Raw genomic sequence first — 16448 nt, 5'->3', positions numbered from 1 at the left:
ATATAGCATTTATATTGCATAGATCAGCTCCGCAAAAATAAAACTTAACTTGTGTTCTGCAGACATGGGCACTTTTAAGAGGAAACTGATGTGGACATTCTTCAACCCTTATGATCACCTGAAAATGCTATTCATTTTTAGGATGAATGCTATTCATTAGGAGGAAAAAAGTGAATTTCCTTTCAGTGAGATCAGTAGCCACCTATAGCAAATAGCATGTTTCCACGTGGTACTATACATACTTGCATAACCTACAGATCAAATCAGTCTCTTCCAAATAACACACATAAACAGACCATCAGAAATATCACATTTACCACCGTAGATGTCAAAATTTTAGACCGATGTTTTCAAATTTCAAGAGTTTCCATAACAACAACAACAACAATACAATCAGGGTTAACACTTTAAATTAATATTTAAGGCTGTGTAACACATGGCATGCAAGGTTAATTGCTGGAAAAACAAACACGCACACAAACAAGAAACAGATTTACACACAGTACCACAGTAACAGCATTATATTTGTGTACCTCAGAGCACATCTTATTGCCTAATCGGAAGAATATATTATACAGTATACTCCTTCCAAGAGAAAAACTGGCTCTTGCACAGCAATTGTAAGAACAAACCAGTTGCATATTGCATTGAATTGCCACAGCAATGCTCCGGAGGTGTCTGCTGGTGGGTTTAAAAAGATTTTTTAAAAATCCCCACCCAAGTTTTGCTCATCTTTACAGCTCTTTGCATGCATTTCTTCACTGCTTAAGATAGAGATCACATCTCCGATTCACAGCGAATGAAAAGATTAGTCACGGTTATGATTGGTAATGATTAGTAAAAAAAGAAAGGTTTAGTACTCCAGACACAGTGTCATTGTGTAACTGTCTGTGTAATGACTTATTCATTTGATTTAACTTGTTACCGTTAAAATGGCAAGTGGCAAGAAAATATGAATGGCAAGAAAATATGAACCACGCATGCCACGCAGAGTACAAATGAGTAAGAAAATGCACCTTCAGTGCAACATTCTTTAGTCAGGTTAGATGCCATATTGAATTCAATGTGAATGAAAATGAGGCTGTTAGGGATAGATGTACAGTCTTTACCATGGCATCCACTGTATAAAGGTCTTAGATCACACAGAAAGTTTCTTTAGAAAGATGTTTTGTCAGCTGAACAATCGGTATGTTGTTAAACTACAGTACAATCCACTGAATGCACTGTACTTCTATCCCTCACAGCCTCGATTTCATTCCTGTCAAAAATTAAATATGGTGCTACCCTATGCTCTATTGCTGATGGGGAGCAGTTTGCTGAAAGAAAAAAAAGAAATCAACAAAATTGTTTCTCACTCTAATATGAGCCTCCAAGATATGGTAAGTGAGGAACAATATCAGTGCCTAAAGTACTGTATGCTTCTACGTACACTTGGTTTTCGAGTCCTAAAAGGGCTCCTAGTACCAAACCCACAAACATACTAGATTTTTTTTTTTTGGTTTAAGATCATATGAAATAGTTTCAAGCCTCTGAAAAAGGAGGATAAAATTTCCTAATGAATTTTTGTTACTATTAAAAAAAAAGTTTAAATGGTTCCTTTTGCCATAACATCTATGATATATACATATTTATACTGTATATATGATATACATACATTATATGATGTATCGTATTAGTATAGTATTATAAACTTGACTATTTCTGACAACTATATCCCTGATAGCTTTAAACTAGTGATGATTATCAGAAACATGATTATGTAACATAATGGCTGTTTTAGAAATACTGTGTACCCATGCTGACGCGAGTCACATATTTGGAATAAACTCAAACTAAAAAGAAGAACCAAACTCATTTCAAGATGGCAAATAGGGTATCTCGTGTCAATCAGGTGCAAACTACAAATCTCAGTCTTGTTCATTTGTGACCTAAAAGCTACCTCGAGCAACCGTTTTCACATTTTAAAAGCAGAAATAGGACTGAAAAGAACAATACTTGTGGATACGGTGGAGTCCTGCAATGTTCAACCACAAATATCTTCTCTTACGCCATTAACAGAATATTTTCACTTGTGCAATAGTGGCTTGAGTCAGAATGCTGTTCATGGGCTGAATGACTGTCATCGAATTTCTTTTGTCCATGACTAGTAACAGTCATAAAGTGAGGCAGATATTTGATCAGTTCGAAAAACAAGAGATTCCACCATCTTTTCTGTGATGCTTCTTCTTGGAGTGCTTGAGTGAACCGGAACGAAAAATGGACAGTTATCTGAAGTTTTCCAAATCACAAAATACTTAAGCAGTTCACTTGGTCTTCCAGAACAGTTGGCGTTTTGTTCTCAGAATGGCACACCACAGGAGCGTGAAGCAAACCGCACAGTGATATTCTTCAGTGTGGCGAGAAAAACACAGTCACTAAACACAGAGTTGATATTCTCATCGCATCTTGTCCAAAAAAAACATTTGATGAGAAATGGCTGAAAATCCCCAGCATGGTGACTTTCCAAAAACAACGTGCAGTGTGTAATGTGATGGAAAAACACATAAAAACACATTTGTGAGGACACACAGACACAGAAACACATACATGCAGCTGGTGAGGGGAAACGGGCGAGTGTCCAGAGTGTTCTTTAGTGACCTCCTTCATCCCAGGAACAGTCATTCTTTTGCTTGGCCATCTTTCTAACTATACGCTCTAGCTCCTTACGGGACTTCTGTTCCTCTTCCAGACACTGCTTCATCCATTTATTCTCCTGCATTCACAAACACACGGCATCAGTAGATTACGCTATAATGCCAACAAAGGTTACAATAATGCAGAATCTCACCTTTTTTAATTCATGGACTTCATCTTTTAGAGCATAAACAGCATCAACAAGACTTCTGCAAGACAATAAAATACAAAATAGTATATAATGTATATATACAGTAGAAATCAAAAGTCAAGACCGAGTCAAGATTGAAAAATCTAGGGTTAAAAGTTAAAAAGAAACATTAAGATGCAAAATGAAGAAATATTTATGACTCTGCACTATTTCTAGGTCACTAATAAAAAATAAAAAAGAAGAAATATTTACAATTCTGCACTATTTCTAGGTCACTAATCCAAAGAACAAAACAAAAACAAAAAAAACGGAAGAAATATTTATAATTCTGGACGATTTCTAGGTCACTAATAAACAAACAAAACAAACAAAAAATATAAGCATTTTCTTAAATGGACTCAATGCTAATCATCAAGTAATTCTGATATCGGACAACAGAACATACTTTCCCTCAATGATCGTCTGGCCATTGCTCTTGATCTCCTCAACAATAATCTTCTCTTCTTCTGGAAGCAGGACCTGGGGGATGCACTCCTTACGAACAGCTGTGCAAACAAATCAAATCTTCTAATCACACCATTAAACTATATTAACAATACTTTTCCATTATTAAAATTGCAGTAGCTTAGTTATACAGTACATGTGACACAAAGGTCTACCTGTGGTGGATTGGTGGAGACTGGCTCCGGTGCAGTAAGCCTCAATCACTTTGAGTATCTGGGCATCCTCCTCTAGAGCTGCTGTGCCTGTACGTCACAGAAATAACGTTTCAGAGGTACGAACCATCAATTTATTATTTCTATTTGTTTGTGCATGCTAAAATACAAGTTGCCAAACCTGCTTGCTTGTTTGTTTTAAAACCCCTGCAATTCTACCACCACAGGGAATATTTGTGCAAGATCTTAGCTCTGGGAATTAAATAAATTTTATGTATCATTTTAATATACCTACTTTTTCTAATCAGGAACTCATCATCTGATGGTTTTCTCTCCGTTTTTCTCTTTGGGAGGAACTTGGGTCTGGGTCTGGGGCTTTTACTAGAGTCCTGAGGAAACAGTCTGGTGTTAATGGAGTAACGGCATCTGCTGAGCTCTGAATAAAACCACAAAACCGCAGCTAGCGGCCCTTAATTTGCTTTCAAATCCCGAGTGAGGAGGCTAAGAAATTAGGCCAATAAACGGTAGCTTACATAAGTTTTGATGCCATTCAGGAAAATTTAACAGCTAATTATCAGGGACTCATGAATGAAAACAATTTGCAGATGAGAGACCCTTGTCCGTTTGTGAACTAATTATTTCAGTCCGAGTCATTTGTTGACTTTGTTCCAGAAGTGTCACAGGGCTGCTGCCACCTTTTTCTTGAATGCAAATACCGCGGAGTGAGTCATCTAAATTGGACTCCTCCACAACAAAAGCTTTATTAAATCAAGTTATTTTGACCAACTTCATTGAATTGTTTAAAGGACAATTTATTTAAAGACCAACCATGACAGAAATAAAATGTGATGTTGACAGCTTTATTAAATAAGACCTTAGTTAGGAACATTTTGATGAATATTTAAGGGTTTAAACGGATAGTTCACCCAAAAATGAAAATTCTGTCATTAATTACTCACCCTCATGTCGTTCCAAACCCATATTGTTCATCTTCGGAACACAAATGAAGATATTTTTGATGAAATCGGAGAGCTCTCTTACCCTCCATAGACAGCAACGCAACTGTAATATTCCCAGGTCGAGAAACGTAGTAAGGACATCGGTAAAACAGTCCATGTGACATCAGTGGCTCAACTTCGATTTTGTGAAGCTACGAGAATACTTTTTGTGTGCAAAGAAAACAAAAATAATTTATTCTACAATTCTTCTCCGCCGAGTTACGTCTTCCGCCCTTTTTGGAGAGTATACAAGAACGTATTCGACGTAATCAGCATTGTTTACGTTCGGGGGGGAAAGTGCGTTCACGAACGTAATCTGCATAATCAGCGTTGTTTACGCTTAAGGGAAAGCGTGCGTATGCGTTGTGATACTCTCTAAAATGGCGGAAGACAATAACTCGGGGGAGAAGAATTGTTGAATAAAGTCTTTTTTTTTTTCTTAGCGCACAAAAAGTATTCTCGTAGCTTTGCAAAATTGAAGTTGAGCCACTGATGTCACATGGACTGTTTTACTGACGTCCTTACTACGTTTCTGGGCCTGGGAATATTACAGTTGCGTTGCTGTCTATGGGAGGGTCAGAGAGCTCTCAGATTACATCAAAAATATCTTAATTTGTGTTCCGAAGATGAACGAAGGTCTTATGGTTTTGGAACGACATGAGGGTGAGGAATTAATGACAGAATTTTCATTTCTGGGTGAACTATACCTTTAAGGTAAGGTTTAGTGCAGGTGGTATGTTATATTCAAATGCAATGAAGCATAAACATTTCATTTAAACTTTTGGCATCATTCACTGAACATTTAAATGAACGACATGAGGGTGAGTAATTAATGACAGAATTTTCATTTTTGGGTGAACTAACCCTTTAAAACATTCAATCACTGACAACCAGACGGAATGGTTATTTTATTATGAAATACGTACATATACATATACAGCATGCTTCACGTTGAATGGCGTTTTCAGTTTGTATGTTTTACTCATGACATCAAACCGAAAGTAAATGGTGGAAAGTTAAGCATGCACACGTTCACAGTTTACAGAAATGTTCATCACTAATGAACTGCTCATTCACAAAATGAATGTATAATACCATTTGAATCAATACGAACAGAAGTGAAATCGGCAAATACTAGCGCACTGATTTTACAACATTGTGGCCCTGAGATATGGAAAAACTGTGAATGAAGTGCTTGGTCTCTCGAATAATTCTCCAGCTAGGTTAAGACTAACCCTAGACAAATGACGTGAAAACTAGCGGAAAGACCTGGCTTATGAGAAGTCCTCTTCATTTTTAAACAACAAACTTGCCATTATGTGTTGAGGTAGTTGTTGCTCAGAATACCGGGACATAAAACAGAGAATCACGCAGCATGATTGGAAAGTAATATTCCTTCTTATGGTGATGAAAGCATTGCCCTTATACCTCACCCTAACTAGGCATTATGAGTCATTTTGCCATTTCTATGAACAGATACATGGCACATACTGACTCTTTTGATCATCTAAATTTAGCCTTCTGGTAGACAACCTAAATGTATTTCACAGGTTCATTGCGCAAGTATAAGATTATTTTCGAATTCTGCAAATATAAGAGGTGATATCTGGATCTTAAGATGTGATATTAGCTGTGAGAAAGTGTTTTTTGAATTGCTATATTTGTTGGAAGCAATAAAATATATAGTACATTTTTTATTGACATGGTCAAAGTGATGTTTTCTAACACTTCAGTAACCATGGCAACAGCTAACGTATGCCTTAATCCCTTCAGAAGCTCATGAGATAGTCTACAAGACAATTCACTATCCCGCTTATTTATTTTATCCCTGGAACACTGCCGCGGGTTATTAGACTATCGCCGAATATAGAAAGAATTATTGCTGTTATGTTTTTCCAATATGAAGAAATCTCTACATAATGCTCTTGATATCCTCAATTGATTTATATTTAATAACAAATCTAGTTAGAAACTTAAATGGGAAATATCTTCCTCATAATATAGTTTATACAAGTGCCACATTCTCAACATCTCAAAACACCTTATATGTTCAGAGGTGTTTTCTGTGATACATTTTCAAACATTATGGAAAAAAAAAAAATGTATTTCATTGTCATTATTGAAGAGATGGCTACATTTACCATTTTCTATTGATTTCTATAAAACACTCTTAGTAGCTTTTATTGATGTGGTAATTAATGACTGAATTTTCATTTTTGGGTGAACTAACCCTTTAACATAAATTTAATACAGTTATTTAAAAAAAAAATCTATCCATGTAACGTACAACTACGTCTACAACTACAACTAACGTACGTCTTGTACGTACAATATATAATGAAATCTCTTTCTACCATCAGAACAACTGAAGCATCAAGCACCACCAAATGGAAGGCAGGTTTTTGCGAGTCTGTCAAAAGCAAGCAGCATGAAATGAGTAAAGAGCCATTTGCACTTTGCAGAAGAACCACTTTTGCATTCTGAAACCACTGGACAGAGTGTAGCCTCAATCCTAGGTTTGTGAGACACATTTTAACAGCTTTTACACTGAATCTGAAAATATGGTTCCAACGGCACGGAAGCAGGAGGAACGGCAAAGATGTACAGTATATATCCAGAGAATGTTTACTCGTACCAATAATTACTGGAATGGAAATAAAACAAGCAATATATTGACTTCTAAAGCCAATTTTGCCTATTCAGTGCTTTGTCTACCACAATAATGCAATATCTTTGGGGCATTTCTCAACAAATATTTATAGAAGTGATTCATTTGATTAACTGCTCACATTTCATGCAATTCATTAGCTTTGATTGATAACATTTCTATATACTGTATGCATGTGTACTCTTTTGTTTGGATAAGTATCATCTTTGTAAGTATCACAGCAGTTTTTTTTCATGCAGGAAAAAGGTTGGTTGGGTTTGTGGCTATATTTATTAAAGACAACATTTTGCTGTTGTATCTGAACTCCATTCCTACTAATAAATAAATACATAACAGCAAAAATCAAGAATTACAAATAAATGTATTTTTAGCAAAGATCATTGCAGAGGGAGAAGATACACTGCAAACAACACCAGAAATAGGCAGCTCTCCACAGAATTAAAGAGAAAAAGACAGATAAGCATGGATCCAGCGTGAAACACCGGTGCTAGCTAAGACACACACACACACTCTCACACACACACACACACACACACACACACACACACACACGTACTCACACAAAACACACAGACACACATCTACTCTTACCTTCAGGATATAAGACATCCTCTAAAGAAGCAGAAAATGGAGAGAGAATGAAGATGTGTATGAGAATAAAAGAACAGCCTGACAGGAATATGATGGAAAGATCAGTGAGAGGTGAACATTAATTGTTGCAGAGAAACAGAAGATTTCACATGCATTTCATGAGTCAGAGAGCATCACTAACACCCTTGGCACAGTCTTGTAGAGATGCTGTACACGCTAATAAGATGTTCGAGTGGGCTTTGGGTAGTGTTAGCTAATCAGCAGCTCAAAGACCACTAAACATTCCACTTAAATCTGAGATAACATCAACACCGCCACTGCAACTTGCGGTAAAAACAATGAAGGTGGCTGCTGGATGAGTAGCTCAGTGTGCATTGGTTTCCTGTTAGGACCACCAAGAATGCAGAGGTAAATTACGCTCCCACTCAATCTTCCCTTATGACTGTTTTCCAGAAAGCTTACCTCTTTATAAACTAGTGCAGCGGAGGGCTTGAGGGGCGGCGCAGGTCTAAGACAGCTTAAGGACCATGGCTTGGTGATCTTGGGGGGTTCGAGAGGGCCTCGGTTAGCCACAGCGGTACCGAAACTGTGCAAGTGGTGAGACGATGTGCCAGCCATGGTTGTAGGCTTACCATCAACACTCTGCTCATGCAAAACACATAAGAAAATAACGATTCACCTGTAGATGTTCTGAGAAGAGGGGGGCAAAAAATAAATAAAAAAGGCATTACGTTCTTGTTACCTTCAATATTGTTCCGACTGGACTCCCTTCCTTGGTGTAAGCATGAAGATGTTCTAACCACTCCAGCTGCTCCTGTGCACTACTGCAGAACACCATGGTGCGATCTATCGCCCCCCCTAAAAAAAGGCAAACAAAACATCATCAGCAAAATGGAAGATATAACAATAAGAAGACTGCAACTGTTCAACAACTGTTCCAGCATGTGCTTCCTAACATTACATGAGTTTGGTTTGGAAGTCATAACTCATACAATAGCTTGGAGCAAACAGCAAAATATACAGTTTGTGGTCAAAAAATATTTTAAAGAAGGTTCTTTTTATGCTCACCAAGGCTGCATTTATTGGATAAAAATACAGTACAAAAGTAATATTGTGAAATCATTACATTTTTAATATAACGGTTTTCTATCTTAATATATAATTTTTTCCCGTGACAAGAAAGCTGAATTTTCAGCATTCATTACGGCAGTCTTCAGTGTCACGTGATCCTTCAGAAATCATTCTAATATGTGACCCTGGACACAAAAAAAGTCAATTTTTCAAAATTGAGATTTATACATCATATGAAAGCTGAATAAATAAGCTTTCCATTGATGTATGGTTTGTTAGGATAGGACAATATTTGGCCGAGATGCAACTATTTGAAAATCTGGAATCTGAGGGTGCAAAAAAATCCAAATATTGAGAAAATCACCTTTAAAGTTGTCCAAATGAAGTTCTTAGCAATGCATATTACTTCTCAAAAATTAAGTTTTAATATATTTACAGTAGGAAATTTACAAAATATCTTCATGGAACATGATCTTTACTTAATATCCTAATGATTTTTGGCATAAAAGAAAAATCAATAATTTTGACACACACAATGTATTTTTGGCTATTGCTACAAATATACCCCAGCGACTTAAGACTGGTTTTGTGGTCCATGGTCACATATGCTAATCAAGAAATCTTTTGTAACATTATAAATGTCTTTACTGTCACTATTTATCAATTTAATACAACCTTGCTTCATTTAGTAAAAAACAAAAATGAAAAACCTTTGAATGGTAAAAATAGAATAGAATTGAATAGAATCACTGGATGAACGGTTTATAATAGAATCACTGAATAGAGTGATTCGGTCAGTTTCTCACACAAATGGCTTCAGAAGACTTGAAATATAGTGTACAAGTCACATGGACTACTTTATGAACTATGTAAAACACCTGCGTGAAAAGTCTCCATAATGCCTTGCTTTGTGTACCACAGGATGACATGAAAGTGAGCAAAAGATGACAATTTTCATTTTTGGGTGAACTTTTCATTTAATAAATTGCCTGCACATGCTCTTGATTTGTTATGTTAAACTCTACTGCTGCCTGCTGTATAATAACAGGTCAAAATACTAGCAGCTTTAAAAAAAATCATTAAAAAAAGCATTAATGACAGTCGAGTGTACATTGTTCCGTGACCTCTCAAAAAACATGCCTCACTAAAACTCTGTTTACATGGACTGAAACAAACCTGTGATCTCAAAAGCATAATGGCCTGTCTCTGCATCCTCTGGCAGTTTGGTTACAGTGGTTCCAGTCAATGGCAGACGTCCCTATGAAAGGAGAGTGTGACACAAATGAGAGCACTGAAGTTTTTCATAAATAACACATGCTCATTGTCATGTACCTAGATGAACATCAGAAAAGAAAAATAAGAAAAATTAACTTACCTGGTAAATGAAACCACTCATTCTAGGGCTGGCAGACAGCATCACTACCACATTGGGAAACAGCATGAAGTATCGCTCTTCCTTTTCCTAGAAAAAAAGCACATATGCACATTATATTAAAATCAATACTTCTGCAAAAATGATATGAATTACCACTACATAAAACAATCAAGATGCAGGTGTATGGCATTACAGCACACCCTCACAAACACAAACATCAAATGTCTTTACTAACAGACGGTTTTGGATTGGTGCACAGCTTTATTTTTTTGCTACATTGATTACTCATGATCAACAAATATCATACCTTATTTCTAGCAAACCAAGATACATTTCAGCTAAGCAAAAGAGAGAAAGAGAATACATTGAACACAAATGGAGGGAAATCAGTTTGAATGAATTTAGCAATAAAATACTTTCAGCAACCTTCTAATTTTCCTTTAGCAAACCAACCCTATTCTGATGTAATTATTCTGATGTTTCCATTACCCAGATCATTAGATTCAAAAGGGGGCTGAGGTTCAAGTTAAAAAAGCATTCAGTGACCACAGATGCAAAACTTTTAAGGGGAATTTGAGCAGCTGACACTTAATTATTTTCCATTTGTTAGCTAAAACAAGTAACAAAAAAAAAAAAAAAAATTAGTCTGGTTCTGGCCCGTTATGTTTAAAAGGCCTGCTCAGCACTTTTACACAAAATAACCTTGTTTTTGCACAACATTTCAATTAATCACTCCAGCAACGCTATATATAATAATTTCAACACTGTGCCAACATCTAACATGCATTTTGCACAAATAAAACAGTGATATAACCACGCAGATGTGAAAGCAACATGTCAGGTCGAGCTTAGTTGCTACACGGTTACTTCCTGGTTCTCACCCTCCTCCTCACCTCATTTAAACTGCTCTGGATGTGGACCTGTGACATGTAGACCACCTGACCCAGTGACTTCATGCTGTCGCCCTCCCAGCCCCGCACTGGCTCCGACAAGATCTGCAACTCCAGGTTCTTTCTTTTTCGCAGATCTTGACACTGAATCTGAAATACACAAACAAATCAAGAATTAGATACATTTTATGTGTTAATATGCATTTCATAGTACGAGTCAGGGTAAAGACAAACCTATGACACATAATGATTTGAAACAATCTTGTATTTAAGTATTAAGACTGATTCATACCAATTCTAAAAGGGGTTTCCAGCTGCAATTAAATGTCACTAAAGTATAAAATATTTACTAAATGTTCTTAATTATCAGAAAAATGTCCCGATATCTGAATTGTTTGACATTCAGAATATATACACACACAATTTTTCAAAAGTTTGGGGGTGGTATGATTTTTGTGTTTTTGAAAGTCTCTTATTTATTTGATCAAAAATACAGTAATACAGAAAAAAAACTCATACAATTATGAAATATTATTACAATTTAAAATAACTTTTCCCCCCCCCGATTTTAATATGTTGTAAAATGTCATTTATTCATGTGATGGTAAAGCTGAATTTTCAGCATCATTACTCCAGTCTTCAGTGTCACATGACCCTTCAGAAAATATGCTGATTTGCTGCTAAAGAAACAATAGTGCTGATTGATTTTAAGGAAACCATAATACAATGCCAAATTTTAATGTCAAATGACTGTAACGCTAAAATAGGATAAAATGTTTTCTAACACACAATAACCTGGAACATGAAACTCCGAAGTCCTTTCGGAGTGGGAGGTCACTTCTCCATATTTCCAGGCATTGCATTCATGTTCCTAACTGATGCTTATTTATCAAAGCAATTTACAATAAAGTGCGCAAATCATCTCATCGGCAAATACCAATATAGGTAACTGAAAAATAACATAGGTAAAGGGGGAAGACCAAGTCTACATGACACCCCCACTAGTGAGATCTAACCTATGAAGATGGGACTTTCCCTTACCTGTCAGAAAAAAACAAAAAGAACAAATGAAACCGTTCCACAGAACACAACGAGTAAAGAAATCACCTACTACTATAATTTTCTTTGAAGAAACATTTGACCAGAGAAGCCATTGTATATGGAATGACTCATCTTTCCTCAGCCTTTTTATATTATAGAGACACTGTTGCAAAACCTTAACCTTTACATTTCATGTAACAGCAAAATCTCCTCCAACCTGTAAAGTGCAGTGAACCTGCTGTGCGGTTTCAGAGATGAGGGTGAAAGGGAATTGGAGAGAAAAGACTCAAAATGTTTTGCACCATGACAGGAAACCTCTCACATTGGTCAAAACGTAGAAGTCAAAGACAAAATGATCATTGGATTTTATAGAAAGGTTTAGCTGTCAGACAAGCACCAAGATTAAATGGCAAATATGACAGATAACTGAGACATACCACAAGATATTTAAAAGCAACTGTTGCTTTGAGAATGTCACTGTAATCTGGATGCGCTTCCTACAAGAAAAAAAGAAAGAAAGAAAGAATCTGTAAATATTAGAATTCATGAATAGACTCAAAGGCATTCATGGCCTTAGCAGCTTACGGTTACCTCCACATGTCGCTCAAGCTCCTGCAGGAGGATGGGGTACTTGTCGAGCCTCATGAAGGGTTTGCTCAGGCTGGTGGTGAGGGTCAGGATACCGGGAGCACTTGCACCCTGACTCTCCATGAACTTGTCCAGATCCTCGCTGTTCAGGAAAATGCAAAGTATTTTTTATTTGATTTATGTGCCTTTTCTAGTCAATTCTGATCAGCACATCAGTGTCATCAATGTCGAAAACAGTCTCTTCAATTTAAAATTTATTTTATTTAATAAATGTAAGAATCGTTTAAAGTTGATCAAACCTTTTTGCACATAAATATATAAATCTGAATATACACAGACACTAGCATTCAAAAGTTTAGGGTCAAGATTTTATTTTATTTTTTTAAGAAATTAATACTTTTATTCAGCAAGGATGAATGAAATTGATCAAAAGTGACGGTAAAATACATTTATTTAATATAAAATATTTCTATTTGAATGCTGTTCTTTTGACGTTTCTATTCATCAAAGAATCCTGAAAAAAAAAAGATCAGTTTCCACAAAAATATGAATAACCTTTTTCAACACTGATAATAAGAAATATTTCTTGAGCACTAAATCAGCATATTAGAATGATTTCTTAAGGATCACGTGACACTGAAGACTGGAGTAATGATGCTGAAAATTCAGCTTTGCATCACAGGAATAAATTACTTTTTCAAATATATTACAATAGAAAACAGTTATTTTAAACTGCAATAATATTTCACAATATGAATGTTTGTACTGTATTTGTTTGTTTGATCAAATAAATGTAGCCTTCTTTCAAAAACATTCAAAATAAACTTACCAACCTCAAACTGTTGTATAAATAAATGGACACTAAAACGTATTTTGAACATTTCAGGTGGACTTTAAAATGCATGTCTCTGCATAATATTAAAAAAAACATTATAATAACAATAATAAGAACTCTGAGGCAATCATGTCAACAATGCTTTCTCATATAACCATAACAGTAGCAAGTGTTTTGGGGAAGGTGACAGAATGGGTGTGAAGAAAACACTAGATGCTGAATTGTGATAAACTAAAGTTAGACTAAAGATGAATCATCTGAACACATGCCTTGAATACACGATCAAACAATGGAAAAATGCTGCAACAATTCTGCAGAGTGATATGCAAGTGAGAAAACAATCAAAATGTGTCTTCTGCCTCCATCAGCACAACCACAGCTATAGATATCCTGTTGGGTTAGTGCTGTTTCCTGTGTGTATGAGGCATGCCTTTTCACTCTCTCCTTCTGTCGTGGAGCATTCTTAGGTGGAAGGAGAAAACTAACAGAAACCCTATTGTAGTTCATCATACAGGAAGTGTGTAAAATGTGGCTCAGACATTTCTGAATACCTGTGAAGTTTACTAGTACCAAAAAAAAAAAAAAACTAAAAATGGAAATAGGGCAGCAGTGTTATATGTAAAGGCAAAAGGGAGATTTGCTTGTTTAGTCTCTCAGCTCAGGCGGACACAAGAGAATGAAAGATTGGTAGTGACACCTGGTGGTTCATCTTTATATTTAAAAAAAGCAAAGACACTACTAGTGACAAAAAAAAATCTGTGTCACTAGTGTCAAACAAACAGAGAAATGTTTTGTAAGCTTAACAGAGCTATAGTATTTGCAACCTTTGGGAAGTCAACTTACTTATGTGATATTCAATTGGAATATATGTGGATATTAACTGGAACTGATTGGAGACAAAATATTGTGGCATTTTTCCCATATCAATCATTTTTTGTCCAGAAACCACTCTTTTGCGCTCTTATGTCCTCTTTGGAACAATGTGGAGATGTGCTCAGAATCCACTGATGTATTACTGTTCTCTGCAGCTCTTTGTACCACAATTCAGACTTTACACTAATTCCTTACATTTTGTGACATGTTTTTTTTTTTTTTTACTAAATTACTTTAAAGAATTTCAAGATTAACTACTTTACCCTTTAATATTCAAAATAACCTGTGATATTATGGTAACACCTTTACAACAAGATCCGATTTGTTAACTACTGTACATTAGTTAACAAACTATGAAAAATACTTCTAAAGCATTTTTTAAACTTAGTTATTGTTAGTTTCAAAATGTACTAATACATAATTAAAATCAAAAGCTATATCTGATCATATTATTTAAGGGACCTAAGCTAACATGAACTAACAAAGAACAGTTGTATTTTTATTAACTAACGTTAACATGGAAAAATAAATACTCTAACAATTGTATTGTTCATTGATAGTTAATGTTAGTTAATGAATTAACCAATGTTAATTAACGGAACCTTATTGTAAATTGTTACCAATATTAATTTTAAAGGGGTCATATGATGTTGCTAAAAAGAACAGTATTAAGTAGTTTCGCTTTCACAACGAAACACACAGCGTCTTCACGACATGGCGGCAGCAACAATACTACAGTGAGAATAAAAGTTACGCCTTCTTTCTTTGCGTGAACATTTGGGCGGCGTTATGCAAATCTTCCCACATCGTGACGTAGACATGTGGGGGCGTGTTAGAACGAGCCGTTTTAGGAGGGCGTGGTTGACTCTTAACTTTTATAAAGAATATCTCTTTGGATTTGAGACTTTAGTCTTTGCAACTTTACAGATCTTCTTTATGCACCAAGAGCTTGTAACACTTCAAAGAGAAAGGAAAATTTGAAATCGCATCATATGACCCCTTTAATAGTTGATCAACGCACATACCTGAATAGAAAGCATATAAAATATGGTAAACGGAAGCTTGACAGTACTTGCTTCAAACATGCTTGAGCTTCCGTTTACAATATTTTATGTGCTCTATTTGATGTGTTGATCGATGTTTACATGTAAAATATATGCAGTCTTCATAAGACTTGAATTAAACAGCTCGATTCATTTGGATCACTTTTGCAGTGTATTTTTGTACTTTTTCGGTGGAGGGTTTCAAGAAAAATATCTTAATTTGTGTTTTCGAAGATTAACGAAGGTCTAATGGGTTTGGAACAGCATGTCGATGGCAGTTTTGTGAATACTGACCTGTGATCAGTCAGCACACAGACTGCAGAAGGATGGCTGGAGCAGTAAGACAAGTACAGCGTTCTGATCTGACACATCAGGTTCAGATAACAGGCACCAATCCGCTGCTGGCCCTCTGGCATCCTGCAAGGCAAAAATACACAGATCAGCCCTGATACATTATCTGACTTTAATACATTTTATTTTATGTCAAATAATCAGTGTTGGGGATTAACTAGTTACATGTAACAGTGTTATACAATTTTTTAAAACTTTATTTAGTTGACAGGGACATCATAGAATACATATACATCTTAGCTGCCTCTAATGACATATAATCTAATAAACTTAAAAATATAGAGATTAAACTTAACCTGCTTACAAACATTTTTAACTTGAGCTTTAAATGTAAGTTTAGAATCAATCAGTATTCCCAGATATTTATATTGAGGCACTACCTGCAGCCTCACCCCTGACACATAAACATCCGGCTCTTTAATAATACTGTTAGACTTGGAGAAAAACATACATACTGTTTAAGTAGAAAATTAGAATTGAGCTTTTCAGTCATTTTGACAGCCATACTTCCTTCATCCTCTGTGTTATACAGCAGTATTTTATAGGCTCTTGGCCTGAGTCCTTAGCTTTGCCCTTTCACAGATTGTGCGAACGACTTCAGAAGAACCCCACCAATATGTTAACACACACACTGTGAAGGGAAT

At 35.8% G+C, this 16448-nt stretch overlaps 1 protein-coding gene across 1 annotated transcript in view; it reads right to left on the bottom strand.

Annotated features, from left to right (window-relative positions):
* Window positions 1-1220: 1220 nt before the first annotated feature.
* LOC107661375 (rho guanine nucleotide exchange factor 6-like) overlaps window positions 1221-16448 on the bottom strand; it is a 31351-nt gene continuing 16123 nt past the window's right edge. The window contains exons 9-22 of the mRNA XM_016450902.1: window positions 15748-15870; window positions 12706-12844; window positions 12552-12611; window positions 11077-11223; window positions 10184-10270; window positions 9985-10066; window positions 8480-8595; window positions 8200-8379; window positions 7738-7758; window positions 3776-3869; window positions 3484-3570; window positions 3270-3369; window positions 2828-2882; window positions 1221-2752 (exon numbers count right to left, since the gene is read on the bottom strand). Of these exons, the coding sequence (XP_016306388.1) occupies window positions 2630-2752; window positions 2828-2882; window positions 3270-3369; window positions 3484-3570; window positions 3776-3869; window positions 7738-7758; window positions 8200-8379; window positions 8480-8595; window positions 9985-10066; window positions 10184-10270; window positions 11077-11223; window positions 12552-12611; window positions 12706-12844; window positions 15748-15870 (1414 nt within the window). The 3' untranslated portion in view covers window positions 1221-2629. The remainder of the gene's footprint in view (window positions 2753-2827; window positions 2883-3269; window positions 3370-3483; window positions 3571-3775; window positions 3870-7737; window positions 7759-8199; window positions 8380-8479; window positions 8596-9984; window positions 10067-10183; window positions 10271-11076; window positions 11224-12551; window positions 12612-12705; window positions 12845-15747; window positions 15871-16448) is intronic.

The sequence above is a fragment of the Sinocyclocheilus anshuiensis genome, unplaced genomic scaffold (assembly GCF_001515605.1).
Source record: "Sinocyclocheilus anshuiensis isolate Anshui unplaced genomic scaffold, SAMN03320099.WGS_v1.1 scaffold635, whole genome shotgun sequence".
In the NCBI taxonomy this organism is placed as follows: domain Eukaryota; kingdom Metazoa; phylum Chordata; class Actinopteri; order Cypriniformes; family Cyprinidae; genus Sinocyclocheilus; species Sinocyclocheilus anshuiensis.
This window is presented reverse-complemented; position numbering and strand designations above follow the sequence as displayed.